At 48.6% G+C, this 27157-nt stretch overlaps 1 protein-coding gene and 1 long non-coding RNA gene across 6 annotated transcripts; one reads left to right on the plus strand and one right to left on the minus strand.

Annotated features, from left to right (window-relative positions):
• Positions 1 to 7224: 7224 nt before the first annotated feature.
• LOC101950867 (elongin-B-like) lies at positions 7225 to 24420 on the minus strand. 5 transcript variants are annotated; one of them, XM_005313689.3, is made up of 2 exons: positions 24159 to 24420; positions 7225 to 12189 (listed from the first exon to the last, which is right to left on the minus strand). In XM_005313689.3, the coding sequence occupies exon 2, from the start codon at positions 12107 to 12109 to the stop codon at positions 11744 to 11746; it is 366 nt and encodes a 121-aa protein (XP_005313746.1). In that variant the 5' UTR covers positions 12110 to 12189; positions 24159 to 24420; the 3' UTR covers positions 7225 to 11743. The 5 variants fall into 5 exon arrangements, with proteins under 5 accessions (XP_005313746.1, XP_065409426.1, XP_065409424.1 ...); XM_065553354.1 differs by lacking the exon at positions 24159 to 24420 and adding an exon at positions 17072 to 17192; XM_065553352.1 differs by lacking the exon at positions 24159 to 24420 and adding an exon at positions 16976 to 17040.
• Positions 20906 to 25665, plus strand: LOC135972881 (uncharacterized). Its single transcript, XR_010589471.1, has 3 exons — positions 20906 to 20996; positions 22533 to 22635; positions 24367 to 25665. It is a non-coding gene; the product is annotated as an uncharacterized LOC135972881 (long non-coding RNA).
• Positions 25666 to 27157: the final 1492 nt, after the last annotated feature.

Consider the following 27157-nt stretch of genomic DNA (forward strand, 5'->3'; position numbering starts at 1 on the left):
AACAAAAACAAAAACACTACAACGTCTGGGTCTGGGTTATTTGGTTTGGACAAACACTCTTCATGGTGTGCACACCCCCCACCCCCAAAGAATACAGCTCTACTGCTTATCTAACATACTACAGTAATAAGGCTAGATAAGTACAGTATCTAAATATCTCACAATCTTTAGTGTATCTATCTTCAGCTACCTTCTGCTCCCCGTGAGGTAGGAAAATACTACTATCCCCATTTTACAGATGGGGAACAGTGGCACAGACAGACAAAGTCACAGAGGCTAGGTCTTCCTAATCCTAGCCCTAGCCCCTGGACTGTCCTTTCTCTCTGCCCTCAGAGTATAGAAAAGAGGCTAAACCAACCCTGAACTTTGCAGGAGTGGCTCAGGCTCAGAAACAAAATTCAAGATCAGAATTTCACAACTGGTTTCTTTCTTCATAAGAGGCTGAGCCAAAACCAGGTAGGACCAGGTTTCTTTGCACAAGGTGCTGTACATACATAATCACATGGCCCATCGCCCTGGTAATAAATACCATCCCACAGTTTGCCCAGGCTTGTTCATCCCTCATGGGGGATGATCAGCTGCAAGGGGGTTCAGCTACCTTCGCAAGCCCTAGGCTCTTCATCCTGCATAGGCCTGGCTGACTGAGGAAGGATGGTCATAAGTAAGACTCCCACATCTCAACTCAGACGTGATTGCTTCTCATATGCAGGGTCAACGTCCAGGATCTGCAACCAGAGGATAGCCTCTGTGTCATGGGAGGGGAGATGTTGCAAACGGCCCTCCAGCTGGGACCCTCTTCTGTGATATTGTCCCCCAGTCACAGCATGGAGAGAAAACCAGGCTGCTCTGCTGCATAGTTACAAAAACGCCATTAGCCAGAGAATAGCCTGTTGAGTCTGGTCCAGGCTCTACACGCAAGTTGACAAGGAGGCAGGATTTCAGAGCCTAGCCTCCAGCCTGAATGGGAGCATCTACACTGCTATTTTTAGCTCTGCAGCCCAAGCCCCGCAAGCCTGAGTCAATTGACCTGGGCTCAGACTCAGCAACGTGGGTATTTCTTTGCCATGTAGACATACCCTTCCTGTGTTAGGCCCTCTTTCCCACCGGTGCTTCCACTCTAAGAATGCAGCTTTTTTGGTCCCCAGTAGAAGCAGGACTCCTCAGCTAGCCCACCCCATTGTGGCTCCCCTCTTCTGGCTCCCCTTGCTGACAGCTGCTCCAGCACTCCAATGGCGTGCTTCTTCTTGTGACTCAGCCTCTATCCAGGTCATGCTCTGTTCCACCACTTCTGAGGTAGCAGGGCCCCCTTCTCCCCTACAAAAAAAAAAGTCCAACAACTTCCCACAAGGCCTTCAGCCCAACTCAGAGCACGTTGGTCCATAACCCACTTATATCAGGACACTTTCACACCACCATCCCTAGTGACCTGTAGGGGAACCCAGGCCCTGCCTCTACTGTGGGTTCCAGCCCAGATAATGGCATAGAGAGTACACTTGTAAAGTTTGCGGAGGATACCAAGCTGGGAGGGGTTGCAAGAGTTTTGGAGGATAGGATTAAAATTCAAAATGATCTGGACAAACTAGAGAAATGGTCTGAAGTAAACAGGATGAAATTCAATAAGGACAAATGCGAAGTACTCCACTGAAGCAGGAACAATCAGTTGCACATATACAAACTGGGAAATGACTGCCTAGGAAGGAGTACTGCAGAAAAGGTTCTGGGAGATCCCCTCCTGTCCTTTCCCAGGGGCCTTTGCCAGTGCCTCCTTCTTGGGGGAAGTATCCCACAGCCTACTCTTGCCTCAAAGTCCTTCCCTTAGCAATCACCCTACTCCTCTCAGCTGGGACTGATCCTAAATTGGGCATGGCCCCAACCTGCTGCACTAATTGCTCTGACTCCAGTTAATGTTTCCCTAGGGTTACCATACGTCCAGTTTTTCCCAGACATGTCTGGCTTTTCGGCAATCAAACCCCCGTCCAGGGGGGGAAATTGCCAAAAAGTCTGGGAAAAATACCGGCCGGGCACTTCCTCTCCCGCGGCTGCTCTGCTCCTCCCCGGACTCAGACTTTGGCTCTGTTTAAGAGCCGAGCTGCCCGAGCCCGCGCTACCGGCTTCGGGCAGCCCCTGTGCCGCCGGAGCAGAGCAGCTGGAGCCGGGGAGGAGAAGTGCCCGGCCGGCGGCTGGGGTCTGAAGGCATAGGGGCTGCCTGCAGCCCGAGTGCTACCGGCTTCATGGTTTGCCAGGCAGCCTCCAGACCCTGTGCCCCCAGCTGGGCGCTTCCCCTCCCGGGCTCCAGCTGTGCTGGGGAAGCGCCGGGCGGGGGCACAGGGTCTGGAGGTTGCCCCGCAAAACGTGAAGCCGGTAGCGCTCAGGTAGCCCTTTCCACGTGGCTGGGAGGGAGGAGGGGGAGTTAGGGCGGGGACTTTGGGGAAGGGGTGGGGCTAGGGCCTATGGAGTGTCCTCTTTTTTTAAAATATGGTAACCCTAGTGCACACACACACACACACACACACACACACACACACACACACACACACACACACACACACTTCTTAAAAGAAGACTCTGAAGGCTTGCCCACCCATGAAAAAGTTGGATCAGGGTGAGGGATCCACATATGGGATAAGTGGGATGCGCAAGGCTTGAAGCCAAGATTTTTACTAAAGGTGGTGCCATTAAAATACATGTTGCATTTACTTGTTCCCACAAAAGTTGACTCCTTTTCTTTAACAAAACACAGTGATCCTGTCTGATTGGTTACCCTGAGATATCTGTTAATTGGCACTCCTGTTTTGTCCCATGTAAGATTGTGTTGGACTGGATCTTTTACTCTAGCCGGTGGCATCCAAGTCATATTAGCAGTGGTCAGGGGAATGGGTGTGAAGGAGAGTCCCTGTTCTGCATTTACTGGAAATTGAGTACATACCCAGCAATTACTTCTATTTCCTAAAATACGAGTTTTAACCTCGTGGGAATATCTAATAAAAGCATTATCTTCATAAGCAGAAAATAAACTAAAAAGGCATAATAAAAAACACACAGTTGTCAGAATAAAAGGTCCTCTCATTTTTGCCGAATCAATTTAAGTCTGATGTCTGAAAGAGGTAAGCTGGTCCACTGGTCGGAGGCAGCGTCCTCAGTGGTGGCAAGAGCTGCTGGTCCGTCACTGTGGTCCACTACAGCTGGCTTGACGTGGGAGTGGTGGATCCAGGATTTGCGTCCTTCCAGGAACACTGCAGTCTGGGTTGTTAAAAGAACCTGGTGGGGTCCAGTAAACCTCGGCTGGAGGGTGTCGTCACAAACGAACTTTTTGGCCCAGACGAAGTCCCCTGGTTGGAACGGGTGGATCTGTTCTTCCAGCGGCATGGTCTGGGAAAACTGCGAGGCTTTCCAAAGGGTACGGAGGCGAGCCTGTAGGGAGAGAAACTGGCACGCGGTCATATGATCCCCGCCCAATAGTGAAACATCAGCACGTGGTAGCGCCCCACCTTTGAAAGGGGGGTGTCCATAGAGCAGTTCAAAGGGGGATAATCCCAATACACGGGTTGGGCGAGTACGAAGGTGAAACAGGACCAAGGGAAGTACCTGAGGCCACTTTAACCCTGTTTCTTGACAGTATTTAGCCAATGTAAACTTAAGCTCCCTATTCAGACGCTCAACTTTCCCGCTAGACTGGGGGTGGTAGGGTGTATGAAAGGAGTGTGAAATGCCCAGTCCTTGTTCTAAACGGCCAAGGACATGACCAGTAAAGTGAGGTCCGCGATCTGAATCAAGCACGAGAGGGATGCCAAAACGGGGTACAATGGCTCTAAGGAGAATCTTCGCCACTGTGGCAGCAGTACAATTAGCAGTAGGAAAAGCTTCGACCCAGGAAGTCAGAGGGCAAACCAAAACAAGGAGGTGCTTTTTCCCAAAAGCCTTTGGCATATCTGCAAAGTCAATTTGAAGATGTTGAAATGGAGCAGCAGGCGGAGGTCTTCCACCCTTAATTTTGTTAAGAGGCGGAGCAGGTCCATTACCCTGACATGTGCTGCATGCTTTCACTATTGACAGGCAGTAGGGTTGAATGCCTGGAGCATACCAAAAGCGAGCGATGGTGTCCACAAGGGCGTGTGTGCCGTAGTGACCCCCCTTATCATGGTGCCAGCGAACTGCCACGGGGTATGTGGAGCGAGGGAGGCAGGCTCGGCCATCCGGCATAAGCCAGGTCCCTTTGACCAGAGTGGCTCCGAGGCTCTCCCACGACTGTAGTTCAGCAGCGGGTACTGGTACGGGGTGCGGTGGAGTAAAGGAGGAGGCTGCAATAGCCAACGTGGGCATGGCTAAGGGTAAGACGGCAGCCGTCTTCGCGGAGGCGTCAGCCAGGGCATTCCCACGGGTGACGGGGCTATCATCTTTAGTATGGGCCCGGCAGTGAACTACAGCCAGGACCGAGTGTTCTTGGAGGGCGTCCAAAAGCTTATGGAATCAGGGGGAGGTGCTGAATGGGTTTACTGGCAGCTGTCTGGAAACCTCGAAACTTCCAGAGGTGGATGTGACAATGCACAACTCCAAAAGCATACTTGCTATCAGTAAAAATGGTAACAGTCTTACCAGCGGCCAACTGGCAAGCTCGGGCCAGGGCATAGAGTTCGGCGGCTTGGGCTCCCCAGTTGCCTGGCAGTGAGGCGGCCTCTTGAATGTCCCATTCAGAGGTGACTGCATAACCGGTGAAACGCTTGCCATCAACATAGAAGGAGCTTCCGTCCCAGAAGAGGATGCAATCAGGGTTGTCCAGTGGCACGTCAAACAGGTTGTCCCTTATCTGTAAGATGCTATAAACTACTTCCACACTGTCGTGCTGATCCTGGAGGACTGGCAGGTCAGGAAGCAAGGTAGCTGGATTAAGGGGCCCACACCTTTCAAAAATTAGGTTAGTGTCTTCTAAGAGTTCGGCCTCTAGCTGTTGCTGACGATGGGCCGAAAAGACTTGGGTTGTGCCCCTACGCAGAAGGGCTGACAAGGCATGAGAGGTCCAAACTGTGGTAAAATGACCCAGGGTCAGGCTCTTTGCCTTTGTGATCAGCAGATCTTTGCCTTTGCCTTGTGGCCTCTGGTGTGTAGGTATAACGAAAGTGCCTTACCATCGATGCGGAGGGCAGCTTCTTCGCGGTTACCTAATAGGATGTCATCTACGTATAGGACTAACGTGGATCCCTGCGGACTGGTGAAGCCTTGCAAGTCGTGGCGGAGGCATTGGCTGAAAATCATGGGGCTGTCTCTGTAGCCTTGAGGAAGTCGTTGCCAGACATAACTTTGTCCCTCCCAGGTGAAACCAAAGAGATACTGAGAGTCTGGGTGCACAGGAATGCTGAAAAAGGCTGATTTTAAGTCAGTAACAGTGAACCACTCAGCATCCCAGGGGATTTGGCTGATGATAGTAGCTGGATCAGGAACTACTGCATGAAGAGGGACCACATACTGATTAACAACCCCTAGATCCTGTACAAAGCGCCAACGAATAGGGTCCCCGTCCTTTTTAGGAGGCTTTTTGACAGGCAGTATAGGGGTGTTACAGGGAGTGCGCTGAGGGCGGACTAGCTTTTGTGCAATGAATCCCTCGATAATGGGGCGGATGCCCTCCCGGGCTTCCAGCGACAGGGGGTGTTGAGGGACTGACGGGGGGGTTAAGGAGGGCTTCACTTGAATCCTTACTGGCTCTGCCGAAAGGAGCAGGCCAACATCAGTGTCAGAAATTCCCCAGAGGGTTAAAGGCAAGTCAGTGAGGTCAGGAGAGAGGGGGGGGGGGGTTCCCAATTACCCTGAGTTGGGGCCGAATCTCCTAACACTGTCATCAATAATCCTACCCCTTCAGGAGTGCAGGTTAAAGTAGCCTCAAGCTTACAGAGTAAATCCCGGCCCATCAAAGGGATCGGACAAGCTGGGGAAAAAAGAAAACGGTGAGAAAAACATTTATCAGCATAATTAACATTTAGAGGCAAAGTGAGTCCCAGAGACTGTGGGTTGCCCTCCACCCCAGTTGCAGTTTTAACCTCAGAGGATAGCCAGGGAGAGGGGGCATGATTTAAAAGAGAGAAAGTAGCTCCAGTATCAATGAGGAAGGAGACAGGCAGTCCTTGGACTGAAAGGGTTAGACGAGGCTCTTTGCTGGGAGGGGAGAAAGTGAGGAAGGAGCCGGCTAAAGACATTAAGGAAATAAGACCATCACATTGTTTGCCTTCGCCCCCGGGGTACCGTCATTGAGGAGGCTGAGTTTGCTGCAGCTGCTGCTGTTGCCCGTAGTTGATCCAGGCCTGGGGAACGGGCTGAGCTGGTGGTGCAGGGGTGTATTCGTCCCTGGTGTAAGTATCTGCGGATGCGACCGGACCCTCTGGGCGTCCCCAGGGGCATTCACGTTTAAAGTGACCGGGCTGTCCGCACTGAAAACAATTTCCTGGTGGCTGGGGTTGCCAGGACCCTCTTCCCCAAGCACCCTGAAATCCCCTGCCACGGCCACGGCCTCTGCCTCGAACACCGCCGCGAAAAGCTAAAGCCATCAACTTATATTCTTCCTTTTTCTCTTTCTTTTTACTACTTTCCCTTTCTTTCTCCCATGCAAAATCAGCTACGTCCAACACTGAAGTGACTGACTCACTTCCCCAACCAGGGCAAAACTTTAAGAAATAATCCCTTACAGGGGGTACTGACTGATTCACAAAAAATGAAATAAGAGTAGGGTGGTCTGCTTCTCTCTCAGGATCCATCTGAGTGAACATTTGGGCCCCCTCCAATAGCCTCGACCAGAACTTTCTGGGTGGCTCATCAGATTCCTGCCGAATCTGCATGAACTTAGCCTGATTAGGCGAGCGGCGAGCCATTTCTTTGAGTCTAACAATCGCTCTCGATCTGTTCGCAGCTGAGTCAGCCTTGGCTGACTCCAGTCTAGGGGATTCCAGCCAGCGGCTTGATCCCGCCTATCCATCCAAGTAGTATTAACTGCATCGCTATCCCCCCACGTCCTTTCTGCCATCCACAATCTACTACGTTCCTCTCCGGTCAAAACTCTACTTAACAACTGATCTACATCCGTATAAGTAGGATTATTACTTGAAAACAATCTTTCTAAAAGTTCTGTGATCTTTCAGGGATTTTCCCCAAAGGACCCTGACAACCGTCCCCACTCTTTCAAGTCCCATTCTAGCCATCCTTTATATTCCACAATATTAGTATGTTGTAACTGCCATTATTGCCCACAAAAGGTTGGTCGTGCACCTGTAAAGGCATTTCTCTACTTACACCTTTATCACTCACAAAAGGTTTGGCGGAGGCAGCCTCTGGGCTATCCTCAGGGGAGGGGTATGCAACCTGCTGCATCTGCTTGATCTTTTGCCTACTAATTACTCCTCCCGAGGTGTGCCCTTCCATTTCCCCCTTATCCCTCTGCAGAGATTCCGCTCTGGAGTCCTGCAGATTCCCCTCTGCGCCCTGGAGAGAGTCCCCCTGCGGAGGAATAGGGGCAGGTGCAGTGGGGACCAACTGACGAGTCAAAACACGCCGTGGTTTACACCCTTCATCGAAATAACATGGAGGGGGTTCACTCTCGGGAGAATACCTGACTGCCATAATTTTTAAAGATTTCCACAGCTCTGCTGCTGTGTCCCAACAAAACCAGTAACATAACTGTCCCGGATGGTCTTTTTCGATCTGGCTCCTTACTCCTCTTAAGGCAGCCTGTTCGAAAGAGCCATACGAAGGCCACCTCATCTCCGGGTCGGCCAATACCGCGGTATACCCAGTCCAATTCCTTACACACAGTGTGTACAACTTCCTCCTAGACATTCCTGTCTGTACTGGGAGTTTCCCTTCATTCCATAACTTATTTACAATCCCCAACGGACTCTCAAGAGGCACGCTAGTCCCTTGACCCATGGTGTCTGACAGGAGCCCTCCAACTGGCGTTTATCCTGCTGTCCAGTACACGACCCCTCAATATTGAATTGGCTGGGAGAAATCTCCCGTGGCGCCTGCCAATTCGTATATGAGTGGTCTGACCACTGGACAGAGGCACCGCACCAGAAGGAAATCCCGGACAAGCCCCCAAATTGTTAGGTAAAAAGCAAGTCCTTGCTCACCTCTCCAGCACCCGAGTTCGTGCGGAGTTGGTATGGGGCTCACAATCTGTCAGAGACCAGACACCAATTCGTTGATCAACGGGCTCACACTATCCTTAGCTTGAAAGGCTTCAGAGTAAGCGTGGCAAATTTATTAGGGGTGAGCATCAATATTTATACACAGAAGTAAACAAAGTGATTAACAGATCATAATGGTCATGCATAATCAATCAAGATTCTACAGGATAAAACAGGTTAAAATGTAAATTAAGTAGAGAAAAGGGGAGATGGCTACTTAAGGGGAGGGTGGTGTCATGAGTAGTTCGCAGGTCAGAGCTTTGATTAAAAGTTCAGACAGAGACATCAAGTCTGGGTTAAGTTTAAGCTCATCAAAAGTTCAGACTCAACAAAGGTGATATATTTCAGAGTAGCAGCCGTGTTAGTCTGTATCCGCAAAAAGAAGAACAGGAGTACTTGTGGCACCTTAGAGACTAACAAATTTATTAGAGCATAAGCAAGAAGTGGGCTGTAGTCCACGAAAGCTTATGCTCTAATAAATTTGTTAGTCTCTAAGGTGCCACAAGTACTCCTGTTCTTTTTAAAAGTGATATAGTCACCTGAAATGCAGAGATGGAGAGGGGGGCAGAAGATAAGGGCAGAACAAAGAGGAGGAAGTGGGGAATCAAAGGGAAACTGCAAAAGCATACAGTGACCCTACCCAGAATGCTAGAGGAGTTTTAGTTGTTAAAAACAAAACAAAACACACACCAAAAACAAGAACAAACCATCATGTGGGCACAATTAGAAGGGTGAAAGGAATTGGGGGAAGGGAGGAGGAAGGTAAAGAGTTGAAATCTCAAGGGCCAGCAGCAGCTCTTAGACTCTCTCCTGCTGCCCTAGTAACTACAGAGAGAGCAGCAGCCTGAGGGGCTTTTCTCCCAGCCTTTGGTGGAAGACGATGATCCAGGTGCTCTGCTGCTCTCACCCTGCTGTTTGTTCTCTTTCCCCATGGCATAGCTGTCACCCCTGTTGGCTATGACCAAGAGAAATGTGAGTCTGTTTTCGACGTGGAATCCTGCAGCTACCAGGTGAGGGGGAAAGTCAACCCTTTCCAGAGCTGTGAAGTTGAGAGCTGGGTGATTTAGCCACAAGTCCATTTTCTGAGGCATGTTTATTGTGACAAAAACAAGCCTTAAAATTTTAAGCACAGTCAACCCTTGAGAATCATATTGTAACAAAGCAAAGCAATGTATAGCTGTTAAGCCATAATAATTTTGATGTATGATGAGATCAGTCCTGGATGACTATTTTGCTTCTGATGAGTGAACCTGCTTCCTCACCTCCTCCTTTGTAGAGGAGTCTATTGCTAGTGGTCCACCCCTCCTTTCAGTGCAGGAGGGAAATAGGAGAGAGGAGACTGCTTCATCCCAGCAAATAAGGAAGGACACATTGCTGAGAAAGGATTAAACATGAGTCAAACACAATAGGTCTCAAACCTCTCACTGGCTTCTGTATCCACCTCAGTTCTGAATTTTTGAAACCCTAGACATAGTTTGAGAGCTACTTGCCTCAGAGCCACTAGATGGCACCTTTGCTCTGTACTGTAGTATTTCCCCAAACCCTACTTGCAAACCCAGGCCTTGCTCCTGTAAATATGTACTTGCTTAACCTTGAGCACATGGGTAGTTTTATTTGCATTTAGATAGACTGACATGGATGAATGCTTGCAGGATCAGGGCCTGCATTTTTTTTTTAAAGATAATTTTAGCTTACTGTACTTAATAAAGCCTCCAAGCAGATACAGGCAGAATTGTGATGACTGTTCTATCCCAGAAGATTGACCAAGATGAATTGCCCCTTAGAGCAGAGCAGGAGGACAAAGCAGCAGGGAATTTGCTTTTAGAACCATGTCATAAGAACCTGAGTCAATGGAAAAGAATAATGAAATCCCATTATACTAGTTAAAGCAAGTGGGCACAGCTAGAGCTGGTATGGTTCCATTCTGCCATCCCCTTCCAATTCAGGCCCCTAGAGGTGTAGTTTCCAGTGTTCCATCTGCTCTAGGCATGAATGTACCAAGTCATAGGGCTGTCACCACTTCCTTTAGAGAGTTCCATAGTTCAGTCAGCCTCCCCATCAGGGACTTTCTAAGAAAGCTATTCTGCTTCTAGTTATGTCTCCTCCCCCCCACAGCTAAAAAGGTCTTCCCTCCCTCACCCCAGAGCTTTTACACCCAGATCCTTCTATTAGAAAGGGGGCTCCAGACAACTTTTAATCCAATTTTCAGACAACTTTAGACCATCTTCTCCCCCCCGCCCATTGTAGACTTACCACTTGGCATTCCTTTACATCTTCTCCAAGTAAAGAGCAAAGAGTTAGGCATGTACAAGTGATTCCCTCCAACCTGCTAATGAATTGTCTGTCTCCTCTGAGCGCCCTCCCTTGGCCAGTGAGATACCAAGAATGTCATTCCAGAGGTGGTTCTACCTGAGCCATTTAGGAGATGCTCTTACTCCGTCATGCCATGCGATGCCTCTGCAGCCCCCAGCTGTCTGGACCAGGGCTGCCCAGAGGATTCAGGGGGCCTGGGGCAAAGCAATTTCGGGGGCCCCTTCCATACAAAAAAGTTGCAATACTATAGAATACTATATTCTCGTGGGGGCCCCTGCGGGGCCTGGGGCAAATTGCCCCACTTGCTTCCCCTCCTCCCCCCACTGAGCAGCCCTGATACTGACCCTTCTGCTGCCACATTACATCTGTCATCTCTAGCTCTCTCATTTAATGCCAGTATTTTCTTGTTCCCCCAAGATCAACACCAAGCTAGAATAGCTGCACTTCTGTCAGAGGCTCATCTCTACGGTGGGTGAGTGCATGTGGATTGTTTTTCCTATCCTCTTAGTTTAACATCCCCTGTTAATTAACATGCTGGCTGCTCCCTCTTCAATTGTTGAATAATTCTGTCAAACAGTTCCCTCTCAATTAGGAGCTGACCTTTAGAGTGATGAGTTATTTGTTGCCACATACATTGTACTGGCACAATATTGCCACCTGGATGTTCCACGAGTCCTGAGACAGCTTCCAGAATGTCAGGAGATTATTTTTAAGCCAATCATGAGGTTTGGTGGCAGTTTGCCTACTATTTCAGCCATCTGGGTTAACCTTTTTTCCAGGCTTCTTTCCACAATTTGAAGTCTAGAAGACAAACAATGCAAGCCAAGAGTCTGATGTAGTCACATGATTCCAGAAGTTGGGGCTTTAGGAAAAGACACCAGATATAACAAGACTCCACAGGAAAGCTGGCCACGCCGGTTGCCTGTAGTTTGTTCATGTCACTGTTCTTGGAAGAAGTAAATGTTGAGGTTAAGTCTACGGACATTGGGCTGGACAAGGAGGTTTGAGAGTTTGCTGCATAGACTGTCACACCCCACCACCTCTGCACAAAAGTTAAGACGCAAGGAAGCCAGCAAACAATCATTGTCAATTAGCTCTCTAGAGACTGAAAAAGAAGATGTTGGCACCCCAGCAAAGATAAACAGCAAAGCTTTATTAGTCAAGTCATAGTGTTTTCAAGTGCTGCAAGTGAAATGAGCACACAGCTGTGACTGGTGCATGATCAGCACTACATCTATGTGATAGAGCAGCGGACCCTGGATTCACTGCATAGGCTGCTCGCCAGAGCTGCTACCAGAATCTTGAGGCTTCAAGACATCAGGCAGCTCGGGGGTGCTGGAGAAGGGGTCGATGTGCAATGGCTCAAAGGAGCCCTCGCTGGCTCTGAATAAGGCCAAGCCCACCATGGCTGGCGCCTGGGGACGGGAGGTCTGACTACTTAACCCACATTCTATCAAGGTCCTGTCACCATCCTCCAGCAACCAGTCATCCTTGTATAGCTGCTGCTCCTCCGGAGGCCTCTTCAGGATGCCCTCCACAATCTTCTTCAGCTCCTGCACGGTGGTCGTCTCCTTGGCATCAGCAAAGATGGTCATTTTGTGGCGACGGATCATCAAGAAGACGTCCATTGCTGCTACGGGGGATCCCGATGGTCTTCTGGTGTCAAGGGGCACCACGGCCTTGTGTGTTGAAGATATGAAACTCACAACTGAAATGAGAGAACAGAGTCATGTCATTGGAAGAGATCATTTGAGGAGACCAGGAAGAGATCTGCCCATCACAGCCCATGAATGGCTTCACTCCTGTTCTGCCAGACAGACTCACTATAGTTATAAAGCAACATAGTCATTTACTCATAGGCAGATGAGGTTTCCAAGGCATGTTCTGTTCGTTACTCTCCGGTGTTGCTCATTTCAGTCCCAGAGTCCCATGCATTCTATCAAAATTTGGTGCCCTTTCACTTATGCAAACTATGTCAGATGCTCATGATGCTAAGACAGAAAAAAAAAAAAAATTCACCCTAGAGGCAAAAATCCAATTGCCTTTTATGTTTTCTGAGTGAATAGTTGCTCATCTATCCTTCATGTCAGGCCTCCCACATTCAGCCCTGGACAGATTGAGTGTTGGACCTAGGCTCCCTTGTATGAATGGTCTAGAAATGGACGGAGACAGTCAGTGACAAAAGTCAGCTACAGAATTAGAGTTCCCCTCCCATCCTCCTCCAGCTTCTGCTTAGACCTGGCAGAACCATTTCTGTGCCAGGTCAGATCTTATTCATGCATTTTAGGCAAAGAGCGGAGTCCTACCATTGTACTTACTATTAAAATAGCGTGCTAAGATGTGGGGATGTATCATCCCTACACCAACCTAATGGAAAGTTCCATGCGGAGGTAAGGGTCACGATGGGACACTTGCCAGGTAAACAAATCATGGCCTTATGTAAGGCCCCCTGGTGGTCTAGGATTATATAAGATGATCATGGCCTTATGTAAGGCCCCCTGGTGGTCTAGGATTATATAAGATGATCATGGCCTTATGTAAGACCCCCTGGTGGTCTAGGAATTATATAAGATGAGGTAAACAAGGTAATAAATCATGGCCTTATGTAAGGAACGGTTGAACCAATCGGTGTGGGGCTATACATGTGATAAACACATGATTCTCCTTCTTGTCCAATCCGTAGATGTGTAATTATAGCCTAATTGTGTTATGTAATGTTGAGAAAAACTATAAAAGAAAGCTTGCAATAAACAGGATTCGGATTCAGCTTGCAACCACATTGGTCGTGTGCTTTATCCGCTCCGCATGGAACCCCACACTAAGAGTTTGAAATCAAGGAGTACCACGTCAAGTGACAAGCAACTAGCAGACCAAGTCTGCATTTACAGACCAGCAAAGTGAGGTGCTATTCAGAGCTGAAACACACACGACTTCAGAATGTCAGGGTATGTCTATACTTAGCGCATAATTCCCAGCTCAAGCTGCCATACTTGAGTCATGCTACTCGAGCTAATGTGCTAAAAATAACATCGAGCCACTGCAGCAGGGGCTAGCCACCATAAGTACTTATCCAGCAGAGATATTAGATAGCCACATTCTACATGGCTAGCCCCTTGTGCTGCTCATGCTGCCACACCAACACTCAGTTTTTAGTGCACTGGCTTGATCAGAGATAACATGGATATGCCTGTCACTCAGGGACCCCTTAGTACCAGTTGGCAGAGGGGGGTGCATCCTGTTTTACAGGGATCCCTGGGTCAGATATCTGCATAGTCATTCACCAAAGGGTGACATGGGAGGTTTCTATCAAGAGCCAGCAGCCTGCTGGTTGTCAATCATTGCAAAATGTATTTTTGGATAATAGCTAAGAGTTGTAAAACTATTCTGCAAATAGTGTTCTTAAGGTCTTGGAGTTAAAGCAAGTCACCAGAGGGGACATACCTTGGAGAAATCTCTTCCAGGCAGGGGATAATAGACACCTATCTCCATGTCTGGCTATTTGTGTATTTTACACTTCACACTGTGAGGGTGTCTGTATACAGAGCTGGGGTGAATTGAGTGCAGAGCCCATGAGATGGTATCTACAAGAAGAAATAAACAGCAGGGGTGGGTGTGTCCTGTTTATAAATGAAGAGGAAGGATTGGTCTGGTATATCCTGGAGTGCAAAAAGACACACTGAATCCTATACCTGGGAGGCAAACAGACAGCATGTCTGTCTCATGAAAGGAGGGTCCCAGCGAGCCCGTCTGTAAAGCATGGTAAGGCTTTTGGGTGAGTGATACTCTACCCAGAGTATTATTAAGTAACCAACTAAATTGCTCTAGAATACTTTAGGATTGTGTGATATGTAACCATTTGTTTCTAATACTTCTACTTGCTTTGCTAAATAAACATACTTGATTTCACTACAAGCATATCTCAGTGCTGCGTGTTAAGTGGAGTAGTGATCTGAGGTGGCAATGATAAGCTGCAATGAACGGTTTCTTTGGAAGCAGTGAATCTGTGTATGCCACAAGTGTCCACTGGGGTCTATGCCAGGTACCAGACACTCAGAGGTTGGGGTGTGCCCATCACTAACCTGTAGAGTAACAGTGCAGCCTGCATAGGCCTAGAGTGGTGTGCTTGTGTTGCCTGTGGAGCCAGGGAGCAGACCCAAGTCCCAGACTAAGGGCAGGTGGTAGCAAGCTGCTCAAAGTCATGTAGCCATCTTGAGCTGGGAACTGCACCCCCAGCTTGAAGCCTAGACATTTCCTTAGAGACCAGCATCAGAGTTCTACGGCTTGAGTTCATCTCTGGTGTCATGGCCCCAGATCCTCAAGAGATATTTAGGAATCTAACTGCCATTGAAATCTTGGGAGTTTGGGGTCTAAGGAAGATCAGGTACAAAGCTCCATCGGTTAAGAGATGGATGCATAGCACCAGCCATCTCTCTACTTCACCTCCCTGGAAGCCATAAATGAAAAATTTTGCAAAGTTTGTGCCTATTTGAGTATTAATCCTCTGTCTGGAAAGAGGAGCATTTTAATTTATGCTATTTTAAAATTTGTTTTACCAGCTCCACTGATAAATACAGTAGCTGTGTAAGGGGAAAACTAGAGCCAGACCTGAAGAAATGCCACTATTAGCCCTCACACCCCCATCTAGCAGGCTTGTTAGAACTAAGCAGCAGGCAGCTTACATCAAGGTTCATCTAGAGAGATTCATTAGGAGCCATTCCAATACTACACATCCAGCAAGCACAAGAGGAGCAGCAGGCAGGTGGGGATGTCACAAATAAAAGGAGAAACAGCTTTAAGTTGCTTGGCCATCACATGACAGCCAGTTTGGCAGCAGAGAGCAGCTAGGCAAGCTGTGTCAGGAGGAGTTGTTGGTCGAGACAAATTTTAACTCAAGCCATGTTCCATTAACCATGAGCACTACAAAGGGTGCATTGCCAGCTCACTCGTGCACCCCAGGGGAAGAAGGTGCAGTGTATTTACACTGGTGCCACAGGGCATCCTGTTTTGACTTGTTTCTTGATCACAGTGGATTGATCATGCGTCAGCTAACACACAGTCCTGTGGAGGTATATTTAGGGGCTTGTCTACACAGGGCAAGAATGCCCACTGTAGGGGAAGAATTGAACCTGGGTCTCCCACACCCCAGGTGAGTGCTCTGGGCACTGGAATAAGCTTTATAAGGGAGCACCGCCACCACCTCCTGCTGCTGTTTTGTGTGGGGCAAGGCAGGCTCCTAATTTAGTCCCACAGGAAATGCTGGAGGTGCCTAAGCCCAAAGGGTGAGTTCCCATTCCCTATGCAGAGCGAGTTGCCTCAGATGCCTCCCTACAGAGCAGATTAGCTCCAGGAGAGGGGCAGAATTTAGGACAGATCCCTCATCAGCACCTCCCAGTGCCTACCTTAGGCAGCCTGTGCCCCACCTAGCATGCTGCTTTGGTGGCTCACAGTCCAAGGCGTCTCTCTCTCCCCAGAGACTGTATTAGAGACAAGGTGCCTAATTCAGGACTGGTGGATCACAGTGTTGTTCCTGTGATTTTCTAGGTGCCTAAAAGGATGTCAACGCCTCAGGGCCTTTGAGGAGTGAGCCTTCACCTCTGCCCTACCTCACAAGAGTGCTGGCAGTGAAGATTGGGGTACTCAGATATCATGATAATGAGGTACAATTAACTCTTCTAGCTAGGGTATTTAACACACCATGCTTAAGCCTACCATGCCAAAAGCTAGTTTTATATCAAAATAGTTACTCTTAATTACAGCCATTACCTGGCATAACTCCCAGGTCTTGGTGACTGACAGCACCACAAGTTTTGACAAGAGCTAGAAACTACCTGGAAAGGAGAAGTTAGTCAAAGGAACCTCCACTTACACCAGCTCCCAGACACAGAGGATCACAATCCAAAAGAAAAAAAAACTATCCAAGCTTTTATATTTTAAAGGATGACAATTTCAGGCAGAGTTGTTTTGTGAGCCACTGTCTCAGGCTGTTGGCAGAGAGCTTAACAACTCCTTCACTAGCATTACTTTTGGTCACCATCTGCATTTCTCTCCATTTAAGTAATAGAGTCCATAAGTAACCAATTTCTTAGTGCTGTAACACCAGGGTGTGAAACACTGCAGGAAAGGTTTAATTTAAAGAGGACTGTTTGCATTGGAACATTTCAAGAACAGTTTGTAAAGACATTTCACCAAGCATCTGGCTCTATAGAGAGCTTGATTTGAAAACACACACACACCACAATATTTGCACCAAGTTGAACTGATGTTGTCCCTCTACAGTTTTTAGAGAAGAGGCAAGAATTAACAATGACCTTCAGAAGAGCTATTTCTCAGAACAAAGCCAAGCACAGGGAACAAGCCACAAAACACCAGCATGCTAAAGAGCTGCTAGCCTCACCACACACTGCAAGAATAAAAAGACAAATAACATGGAGGAACTAGAGTTTCCTGCTTTAATCCTACCCACCTCCTGACAGACTTACAAAAGCTCCACTCACCACTAACTCCTACCACAAGTCTGTCCTCCTCTCTGCTCCAGGTCCACCAGCAGATATACACCCACCCCCAGTAACTGGTTTTATCTAAAGTCTTACCTCCACCACAGCTCTTTCACCTCTCCCCTGAACCGCAGGTTGGCCTAATCTCTTGTCAGTCATATGGGCTCTAATGAGTTCAGGTGTCTCAATCAAAGCCTCCAGGCCTGCTGGGCAACGCAGGCTGATGGGAGGAGGGCAGGTCATTCTGCCTTGAGCTATTGAGTACCATGGACAATGCATTGCACCAAAGCCCCAGTCCAGCAAGCTGACCGACCCTGGCAGCCACAAATACTCCATTGCTGTCCCTCTCCCCTGTGCTGAGTGCCCTCCGTGCTCCCCTGCCCTACCCCCTCACTCTCTCCCCCCCCGCTCCTTTCCCTTGTCTTCAGCTAATCTCCTCCGAGCTAACCTCCACCCAAAGAAGCTAAAAAACAAAAGCAAACAAACAAAAATCCCCCCAAACCCTCCAACTTTGCCCCAAATGGTGGCACTAATATGCTGATCACTCTGCCTCCTGCCCCTTTTGCCTGTCTTGTCTATTTAACCTGCAAGGTCCTTGGGGAAAGGACTAGCTAGAGCCCTATGGACTCAGCAGACATGGGTTCTAGGCCTCTGGCCTGCTGAGTGACTGTGGGAAAGTCATGTCACAGCCCTGTGCCTCAGTTTCCCCATGTGCAAAATGAAGGTAATGATATTGAGTTCTTTGAGAGCTATGGGTGAAAAGCACCATGTAAGAGCTAGGTGCTAGTGCCTCGCACAGTGAGGTCCTGTCCCCGGTTGGCCTTTAGGCGATAATGTCATAAACATAGTGCTGAATATTTATTTCTATTTAAAAATGAATAAAAAGATGTCTAGCCAAGGCTCTAGGCTGACACACCATTATCAATACACTGTCTATCCCAGCAGCATTCAGATGATCAGTTCAGAAGAAGCTCAGTCAGCCAGCCACCTACAAAACTCCTTTGCACCCCTTCATTGTCTGGGAATCACCACCTCGGCGCTCTCCAACCCCCTTCTTGCACAAGTGTCTTCTGCAGTGCGCTGAGAAAGCCATCAGATCCAGGCTATTTCAAATCCAAGGGTGGGGAACATGTGGGGATTGGTCCTGCTTTGAGCAGGGGGTTGGACTAGATGACCTCCTGAGGTCCCTTCCAACCCTGATATTCTATGATTCTATGTTCCAGAACTGGGGAACCCTCCCAGCGGATACCTTGCCAGCTGCCCCTTCTCTTTTATAATGAGGTGGATCTGGCTCATGCACCGCTGCTGACCACAGCTGTGGCAGTATGGCCTGGGGAGAGCAGTGATCCCACAGCCAGGCTCTAGGTTACAACCAATACCTTAAACTCCACCCAGAGACTAGACTGGCCAGATGCCCGGATTTTGACCGGAATGTCCTGTTGAAAAGGGGACCTGACAGTGTCCGGTCAGATCTACTGGCATAGGGAACAGGACATCTGACCAGACATCCAAAGTCTGGTTACTGCAGGTGGGGGAGGCAGGAAGGTGCTGGGTCATCTAGGGTCACCAGCCCCTACTCAGCCGGGGCCGCCTCCTACCTTCGTTGGGCAGCTGCAGCTCCAGGACCCGGTTCCACAGGCAAGTCCCTCCTGACCCGGGGTGGGTGGGGAAAAGCAGCAAGTGATGGGGGGAGGAGGGAAGAGGAGTGGATGGGGGCAGGGCCTCAGGGGAAGAGGCAGGGCAGGGGTGGGGCTTTGGGGGGAATAGGCAGGACAGGGTGAGGTCTTGGGGGGAAGAGGCGGGTCGGGGAGGTTCCAGCACTCCTGCTGGAGTGTCCAGTTTTTAAATATTACCAAATTGGCAACCCTACCAGACAGTGATGAGTAGCCAGCACAGCTTCTGGAGCATGGCTGCCGTGTGCTGTCCCATGCAGGTGGGAGGTGCCTAAAAGGAACTGGGGTCACCTCATTTCAGGGGAGAAAACAAAAATGACTGGGGTTAAATGTTCAACATGAGTGTACGTCGGGGGCAGCTAGCAGAGAGCTCGCCCTTCAGAGTGAAAGCCTTCCTTTATCCCACAGCCGGTACAACGGTCCTGCCAACTTCTTCTGGAATGACCAGCTCTATGGGAGAGAGCTGGGAATTTGGGCTCCACCTCTCTGCTGTGATTGGCAGGAAGAGAGCCCATTGTGACTAAGGTGAGCACAGGGCCACCCAGAGGATTCAGGGGTCTGGGGCAAAGCAATTTTGGGGGCCCCAGAAAGTTGCATTACTATAGAATACTATATTCTCGTGGGGGCCCCTGTGGGGCCCGGGGCCTGGGGTGAATTGCCCCGCTTGCCCTCCCCCTCCCCGGGTGGCCCGGGGTGAGCACCTTTTCAAAATGCAAAACAGGGCACATGCAGGAGCTCTGCCCCCTCTGTGGCCAAACCCCCTGCTCCTCCTCTTCCCCGAGGCCCCGCCCCCTGGCCAGGCTGGAAGCCAGACCCGGGCCATGGTAAGAGCCTCCCAAGGAGCCCAGGCTGCTGTCGGAATCTCTGGGCCCTCCACCTACCCTGGGTGGGGTACTGGGATGCCCAAGAGCAGCTCCGGGCCTGTGTCCCTGCCCCCCAGGGTGCACTGCCCAGGGCAGGTGGAGAGTCTGGGACTCTGGGGCTCCCCACAGCAGCCCAGGCTCCCTGGGTGGCTCCTACTGCTCAGGTTTGGTTTCTGGCCTGGCCAGGGGCAGGGCTTCAGGGGGGAGAGGAGGAGCAGGGGGCAGAACCTCATGGCAAGGGGGGACTAAGGCCCACCTCAGCACCTCCCCCACCCCCCACTGGGAAGAGGCTGGCGCCACCCCTGAGTCTCAGGTAGGTGTGGAGCAGCACCAGAGGGAATCCAAGACAAATGGTGTTCCGGAGTCACTCAGGCGGGGACTGGGACTTGAAATTGTACATTTTGGGACTGTCCCACCCATTTAGGGATGGGTGGTCACCCGAATTGTGACAGCTGTTTCTACTGAGGTAGTCCCCTGTCTATGAGGGGCTAAACTGAGACTCACTGGCTCATCTCACAGCCATCAACTGGTAACAATTGTCAGCCGCTCTCAACCTAGCCTGGCTTTGAATCAGTGACCTAGCAGTACCAGGCGCCACCTTTCCAGGCCCTGGCAGTGTCTGGCCTTTCAGAGACAACCCCACCGAAGCGCCATATATAAAAGAGCTGAGAGGTGTAATCAATAAATCCGTCATAGAACAGAGGTCTCTCCACGCTGCTGCACCGCATGAATACCCTGTTCCCTATGCTGGTCGGTGGAGCTCTCACTGTGACAGGTCAACGGAACAATAATAAACCACCTTGCTTAATATGTGCTTTCCCCCCTCTGTTTCTTGATGGCTGGCCAGGACTGGGAGCATAGCTGTGCAGGAACAGGTTCTGTTGGTTACACCGGGGTCACTGCAGAGTAATTCTGTTGTAGCCATTGGCGTTACCCCAGATTTACACCACTGTAACGGAGCTCAGAATTGAGCCCCTGCTGTATTTGTGAATGGGTAACACTTGCCTTCAAGTTCACGTCCAAAGACACCTCTCGAAGCCAGACCTTCTGATCAGTGATTGGGACAGGTTAGAGCGGCCATTGGCATGATTTGGCCTCAGCAGGAGGCTCATGTTTTCATTGCTTACCCTTGAGCAACCATTGTTTCTGCATGGACTATAAATATGCACCGCTCCTCACAGCAACCCGCCAGTGGCCCATGAAGCTTGCCTACGCCATGGTAAGTCAGTGGCTGGTGGTACCTGACTGTGTAACTGTAGGCTGCGTGCTTGGGAGCAAGTCTCCTCTTTATTTGTGAATAATTAGATTTGTCCTCCTTAAATCTGTGTGAATGAATTGGTCAATGTTACCATTGAAAAACCAGCCAAGTTTGCAGTGAGTTTCCCTTTCTCTTCCAGAAGTTCCTGTTGTTCCTCTTCCTCGTCCTTCTCACCTTGGGGTCCCTGTGCACTGCCCAGTGTTACATGAGACCCCCAAACAAATACGGTAAGAATGGCAAATTCTCCACTCATGCTCAGGACTTCCATTTACTGGATTGAAAGGAGCACTTGCTTAGAAATGTGGGGATTGTGCTGTCAATTGCAGTGTGATGAAGGTACATAGGCAGTTAGATGCTATTTCATATAAGAGTGTCTCCAGCCAGACAGCTAGCTAGCTACATACACCCAAACTGAAAGGCACGGCAGAGTTCTCTATGGACTCGGATATGAGGTTGTTGCCTAAACAAATAGCATATCACATGGGAGAAAGAGGAAGTGATGCTAAAAAGCTGGCACCTCTCTGTCCTGGCCTCACTGTTTCTATTACTACTCATTGTCAAACATGGAAACCAGAATGGAAGAACTACTTGCCTGCTTTATTGTGTCAGGAGGGGGGGATGGCCTAGTAGTTAGAGCAAGGGGGGGCTTGGTGGCAGGAGACCTGGTTTCTACTCCTAGCTCTGCTACTGACTTGCTGCGATAGCTTGAGTGAGTCTTTTAACTGCTCTGTGCCTCAGTTTCCCCATCTGTAAAATGGGCATGGTATTACCTACTTCCAAGGGTTGCTGTAAGGATTCATTAGATTTTCAAAACAGTGAAGTGTCTTAGGTGTCCAAGTCCCATTAAGTTGCCGTAGGACTTAAGATCCAGATTCTCAAAATAAGTAGGCACCAAACTCCCATTGATGAGAGGTGCCTAAATACCTTTAAGCATCGGAGCCTATGTGCCTACCACACATAGGTGCTTTTCCACTGTTACCCGATGGGTAAAATCCTAGCCTTACTCAAGTCAATAGCAAAACTCCCATTGACTGCAATGGGGCCAGTATCTCATCCAAAGTCTTTAAAGTGCTTTAAGAACTTGAAAATCACTATGGGCTAGATTGTGCTTTGGGGCACAGCTCTGAGCAAGGGGGGGATGCATAATCTCCACTACTCCCACAGTGGCCAAGGGAGGTGCTGTGACTTGGAGAAACCCCTCCAAGGCCAATTCCCACCCTGCTTCTCCTTTGCTCTGGGAAGGGGAGGGGGGTAGTGATTTGATTCTGTCTTACAGCAGTAAATTATGACACCCCAGAGCCAATAATTTGTCCATCCCCCACCCAGCTGCTTGGAGGGCACAGGGGTATGGGGCCAGGCCTGCTTATCCCTATATGCCTAGGACTGTGCAGCACAGTTCAGATGTGCAGTCCAAGTCACCATCTAGCCCTATGAGGTGAGTATCAATAGTAGCAGAACGATGCTCAAAGTGGTACTAGCCATAAACTAAAGCATTTCTCAGCCTCATGACGTGTTTTGAATAGCATTTCTCTGCTAAAGATGGGTGTGCAGCAGATAACATTTCACCCTGCTAGTCCACATCCTAGCCGCAGCAGGAGCAATGGCATTGCATCCCATCACAGAACACGGCCCATATTCATCCCTGGTGGAATTCCACCCAAGTAGTCAGAGCTTTAACTGACAGCACCCAACCCAAATGCTGTATTTTACCTCTAAATGTCAGCATTGATCTACCGGGCATTGTTTTTGTTGTGTGTATCCAGGCTGTGTTGAAAACAGAAAGCTGTATCAATTCGGTGTAGTGTGGAAGACCAAGGATTGTTTCAGATGTGAATGTCAGCCGCGAGCAATGATCTGCTGCAGCCTGTAAGTCCAAGCAGACTAGGGCTACTTTTGTACCAAGCCTAAGGGAGGGTTGAAATTTTCCAAATTTGGAAATTTCAGTGAAAATTTGCATTGACATTTCAACAAAATTGGAGCAAAATCCTGTCTCCGGGTTTTCATCCAGCTCTACCACTGACAAAACAGGACAATCTTCTTTGTATCCAGGCTTCTTTGAAAAAAACCACAGCCACAAACTTGCAAACACACAGCTCAGAGCTTTTCCCTATTACTCCTCCTATCCCTCCTCTTGACTTTGCCACCGGCAGGATCTCGGATCCCCTTTCCCCCGGATTTTTCGCCCTCCCTCTCTATGGCAGCTCGTCTCGTTTCTGGAGATGCATGACTCATCACTCCAGTTCTGGAGCCCTAAACATGCAATAAAGCATAGATATTTAGTGTGGACCCTTGCAGTCTATGGGGCACCGCACAAGGTTCTGTCTGTATGCATCTCTCAGCCCCAATTGTTCTAGATCAGTTCTTCTCAATCTTTTCCGTATACCCAGAACACCTTCTTATCTAGCCAGCATGTAGCCGAGACTCTGTGCTCCACAATATAGGAAGGGCAGGGTGGTTATGGCCCCTAGGTTGAGAACCCATGTTCTCGATCCCATTGTGAGTCGCTGCCCTCCAGAATTTAAATCATGATTATGTCCTGGGCTGGTGATGCTATCAGAGGTCCTGTGGGTGGGGAAAAAACCCTGGAGGGGGCTCGTGGTTGGAATACTGACCAAGGTCACAGCTGGTTGAGAATTTTTCAACAAATTGTTTTGTGGCTGAAAAATGCCAATTCAGTGCAACCAAAACTGTTTGCAAAACAGGGTCGAGTTTGACAAATTTCCCAACTCAAAACAAGGTAGAGAATAAAAGTTTCCAAACTCTTGAAACATTGCTCTTTGCCATTTAGAAACAAAACAATCCAGTTGCCCGGTTCAAATCACCTTTAAAAATTTAAGCTAACAAGACTGAAAAGAAGGTTAAAAGACAAAAAGATTGGCATCAAAACAAGACGTTTCCAAATGATTGAAACAAAATGTTTGGATTGACCCAAAATTGGGAAAAATGGGGGTTTTGATGCACAAATATTTTTGGGATTTTGACTTTTTGTCCCGATTCTAGACAGGAAAAATTTAGAACTCTGGAAAATAGTCACTGGATGGGAAAACCATTTCCTCCCCAGCTGTAAGTGAGGACCCCCCTCACAGATAATTCCCCCAACCTTCCACCCACTGGAGAGGGCAGGAGGTTAGCAAGGGCAGGAGGGGGCATGTCGGGGTAGTTCTTATGTGCTGGTGGCTCCCTGTCCCTGCAGTGGCCCAAAGACCTCAGAGCTGAACTACTCCCTGGCAATCTCTGAACATGGCAGGCAGAGGCTGTTTCCAGTCTGGCCCTGCACCAGGTCCGGGGTGAATGTGGCTCTATAGGTTTAATTCCTAGCAAAGCTACTACAGAGAATTACATTTGAGCGAAAAAATATTGAAAAAAAATCAGTTCATTTTTTTACTCACCTGCTAAGACTGGAGAGCAGAGCGCTGTGTTGCCATAGCAACAGTCAATACCACCAGCAAGTACTATGGGCTAAATTAATCCCTGAAGTTACTTCCCCTGAAGTCACTGGAGTTGTACCAGGGATGAATTTGGCCCAGTAAATATGATTTTTTCCCCCCTGACCTATATCTCGCATTCTGATCTCATCTTCGTCTTCCTCACTGACAGCGTTTTCAGACCCACCAACTACGACCGAGAGAACTGCATTGCCCTGTTCCATAGGAAGAGCTGCTCTATGCGCGTGGTGTGGAAGAGCGATCCTCAGGAACCCTGCAATGTCTTTGCCGGAGTTGGTTAAGACTGCTTTGAAGTGGTCTTCTCATTCAGCAGCTCTCTTGCAAGTTGAGCAGACCCAGCACCACTCCTTTAGAGGAAAGCAGCGAATCAGCGTGGTTTCAGGAATAACAGACTTGTGTCCCCCTTTTCACATATGCTGTGCTGTGACTTCTCTTGTTACATACAGATTTGTGACTGAGATTTAATCAAAGATCATTTACGGTAACATCATCTCTGATGAAATCTGGGGTTAAATAAAGACACAAGCATCAAGCTCTTTTCCTTCTAAGCAGTTAATAAACAGTCATGTAGAAGAATCCATGAAGTTTACTAGGGATCTAGGTATGCAAACCTAATTTACTTGGGAGTCGCTTAGATCAGTGGTTCTCCTCCAGGGGTCTGGAGCCCACTGGGGGTCCAAGAGCAGGTTTCAGGGGGGCCGCCAAGCAGGGCCAGCATTAGACTTGCTGTGGCCCAGGGCAGAAAGCCAAACCCCCACTGCATGGGGCTGAAGTCCGGAGCCCTGAGCCCTGCCACCTGGGGCTGCAGCTGAAACCTGAGCAATGTAGCTTTGCAGGGGTCCCGGTGGCATGGGGACCCAAGCAATTGCCCTGCTTGCTACCACCTAACACCAGACCAATTTTATATGCAGAAAACCAGTTATTGTGGCACAAGTGGGTTGTGTAGTTTTTATAGCACGTTGGGGGGGGGGGCTCAGAAAGAAAAAGGTTGAGAACCCTGGCTTAGATACTATGTTGGCAGGCATTAGACAAACCAGATAGATAGATAGATTAGATACTTTGTGGCATCTCCCTCATTTGATGTTTCCTTCAGTATATGCAAGGATGTATTGGAAGAATGGTAGAAACAAAGCAGCAAAGAGTCCTTTGAACACTATTCCCATATCCTATGAAACCAGGTCCTCTGTACCGGTGCACACAAGCAAAACAGATTTGCCAGGATACGTATTGTGTATTAGAAAGCAGGAGCGAGCCCACACTTTTAAGTCCAACCTACGGGAAAAAGATGCTATCTCATTTTTTCTACAGCCTTAAATATATGTGTAGCATCTCGTGGTATAATCTGGTTTGGTACAAAGTTCAAAAACAAACCAACTCCATGAAAGTCTTTATGAAAAATACCCCATGTAGACAATATACTAAAGATGAAATGTAACAATGTATATAGCAATAGTGAAAAATAGGCTGGTGCCAACCAGTCTTTAGAATCAAATTACAGCATCATTTCAGTCAATAATTACAACACTTGTGCTTTGTTCATCCATGCAACTCTAAATACACCGTCACAGTGTAATGCAACTGGACCTGGAAACAGTGATACATTTTTACATCTGCTTATTTAGTTGTACTCGTCCATTTCAAACTATAGCGCTTGTTTTGAGGCCAGGAACATACAAGTCTCTACACACATTCTCACTTAGTAAAGAAACAGATTTTAAAGAAAGTCCATCCAGCCAAAGGAATATTGGAACTTAGTTGGTTTGAGGAGGAGAAGTCATATGAGAAATACCAATGATTGCAGCTATCTAATCCTATGCCACCCAGCTCTGCTGTAAATTAGAGCCGCTCAGTGACAGCAGTATAAGAGTAAGGACGCTCCATGATCTTATGTCAGCGGTGGATTGGACATAGCATAGCTCACCATGCCCCTCCCAACCCACACCCAGTGTGCCCTTGCTATGTCCCCTCCTTTCCCTTGTGCTGTGGGTGCACAGGACAACTGGCACAGGAGGTGGGAATTCTCCACTGACCAGTTTGCATCCACTTTATGCCCCTGGAGCAGCGCATAGTGGACTTAGTGGGCCAGAGAATCTGGCCCTGTATCTTAATGCATGTGCACAAGAGGGCAGTGTTAAGGTGGAGAGCAGGTCTAAAACGCTATGAAAAGGCCATGCATGCAACAGCAGCTTTGGTGTTTCCTGACTTGTGAAAAGAAGAACAGGAGTACTTGTGGCACCTTAGAGACTAACAAATTTCTAAGGTGCCACAAGTACTCCTGTTCTTCTTTTTGCGGATACAGACTAACACGGCTGCTACTCTGAAACCTGACTTGTGAGTGTTTCACCCACAGTGATCTGTATGGGATATTACTTCTGAAGTATGGGGTGACATGAAATAACTTGGGTTCCAGAGTGCAGAGGGAAGCAGTGCTAAGAAATTAGAGATAAGAGCATGTTATTCCTGCTAGCACCTGGCATCGTTCCACTAACATGGCATTACCGCGATTGCAATGGCAGAGGCATTAGGAAGCCCGTGGCGTGGCTCATTATCGCAGGGTCTCAAAGCACTGGGAAAACAGCAACAGGAGGAGTGGCGGCATATAGTGGTTAAATCACAGAACTAGGAGTCGTAAGAGCTGGGTTCTAGTGCAGTCTTTGCCACTGACTCCATGTGACCTTGAGCACGTCATTTCCACTCTCTATGCCTCAGTTTCCTCATTAGCAAAATGGGGATAATGATACTTGTTCCCCTTGTAAAGTGTGTTGAGATTTCTGATGAAAAACCCAGGAAGCTTTATGGTATTGTCACCAACATGACTGGGATGATCTTCCCCAGCATTACAAAGAACTGCTCTGGGTAAGTGCCACAAACCAGTCTCGGTACATTTTAGACAACAGTGGCAGAAGTCCTGGAGAATATGCTGAGAGGGAGAATTCTGCACT

The sequence above is a fragment of the Chrysemys picta genome, chromosome 7 (assembly GCF_011386835.1).
Source record: "Chrysemys picta bellii isolate R12L10 chromosome 7, ASM1138683v2, whole genome shotgun sequence".
Taxonomy (NCBI): Eukaryota; Metazoa; Chordata; order Testudines; family Emydidae; genus Chrysemys; species Chrysemys picta.

Coding starts and splice junctions, on each gene's coding strand:
- LOC101950867 (XM_065553351.1), bottom strand. CDS start 16,853: ATGCTGGTGTTTTGTGGCTTGTTCCCTGTGCTTGGCTTTGTTCTGAGA. Junction 12,190..16,789: donor GAGAAATAGCTCTTCTGAAG/GTCATTGTTAAT, acceptor CTCTCATTTCAG/TTGTGAGTTTCATATCTTCA.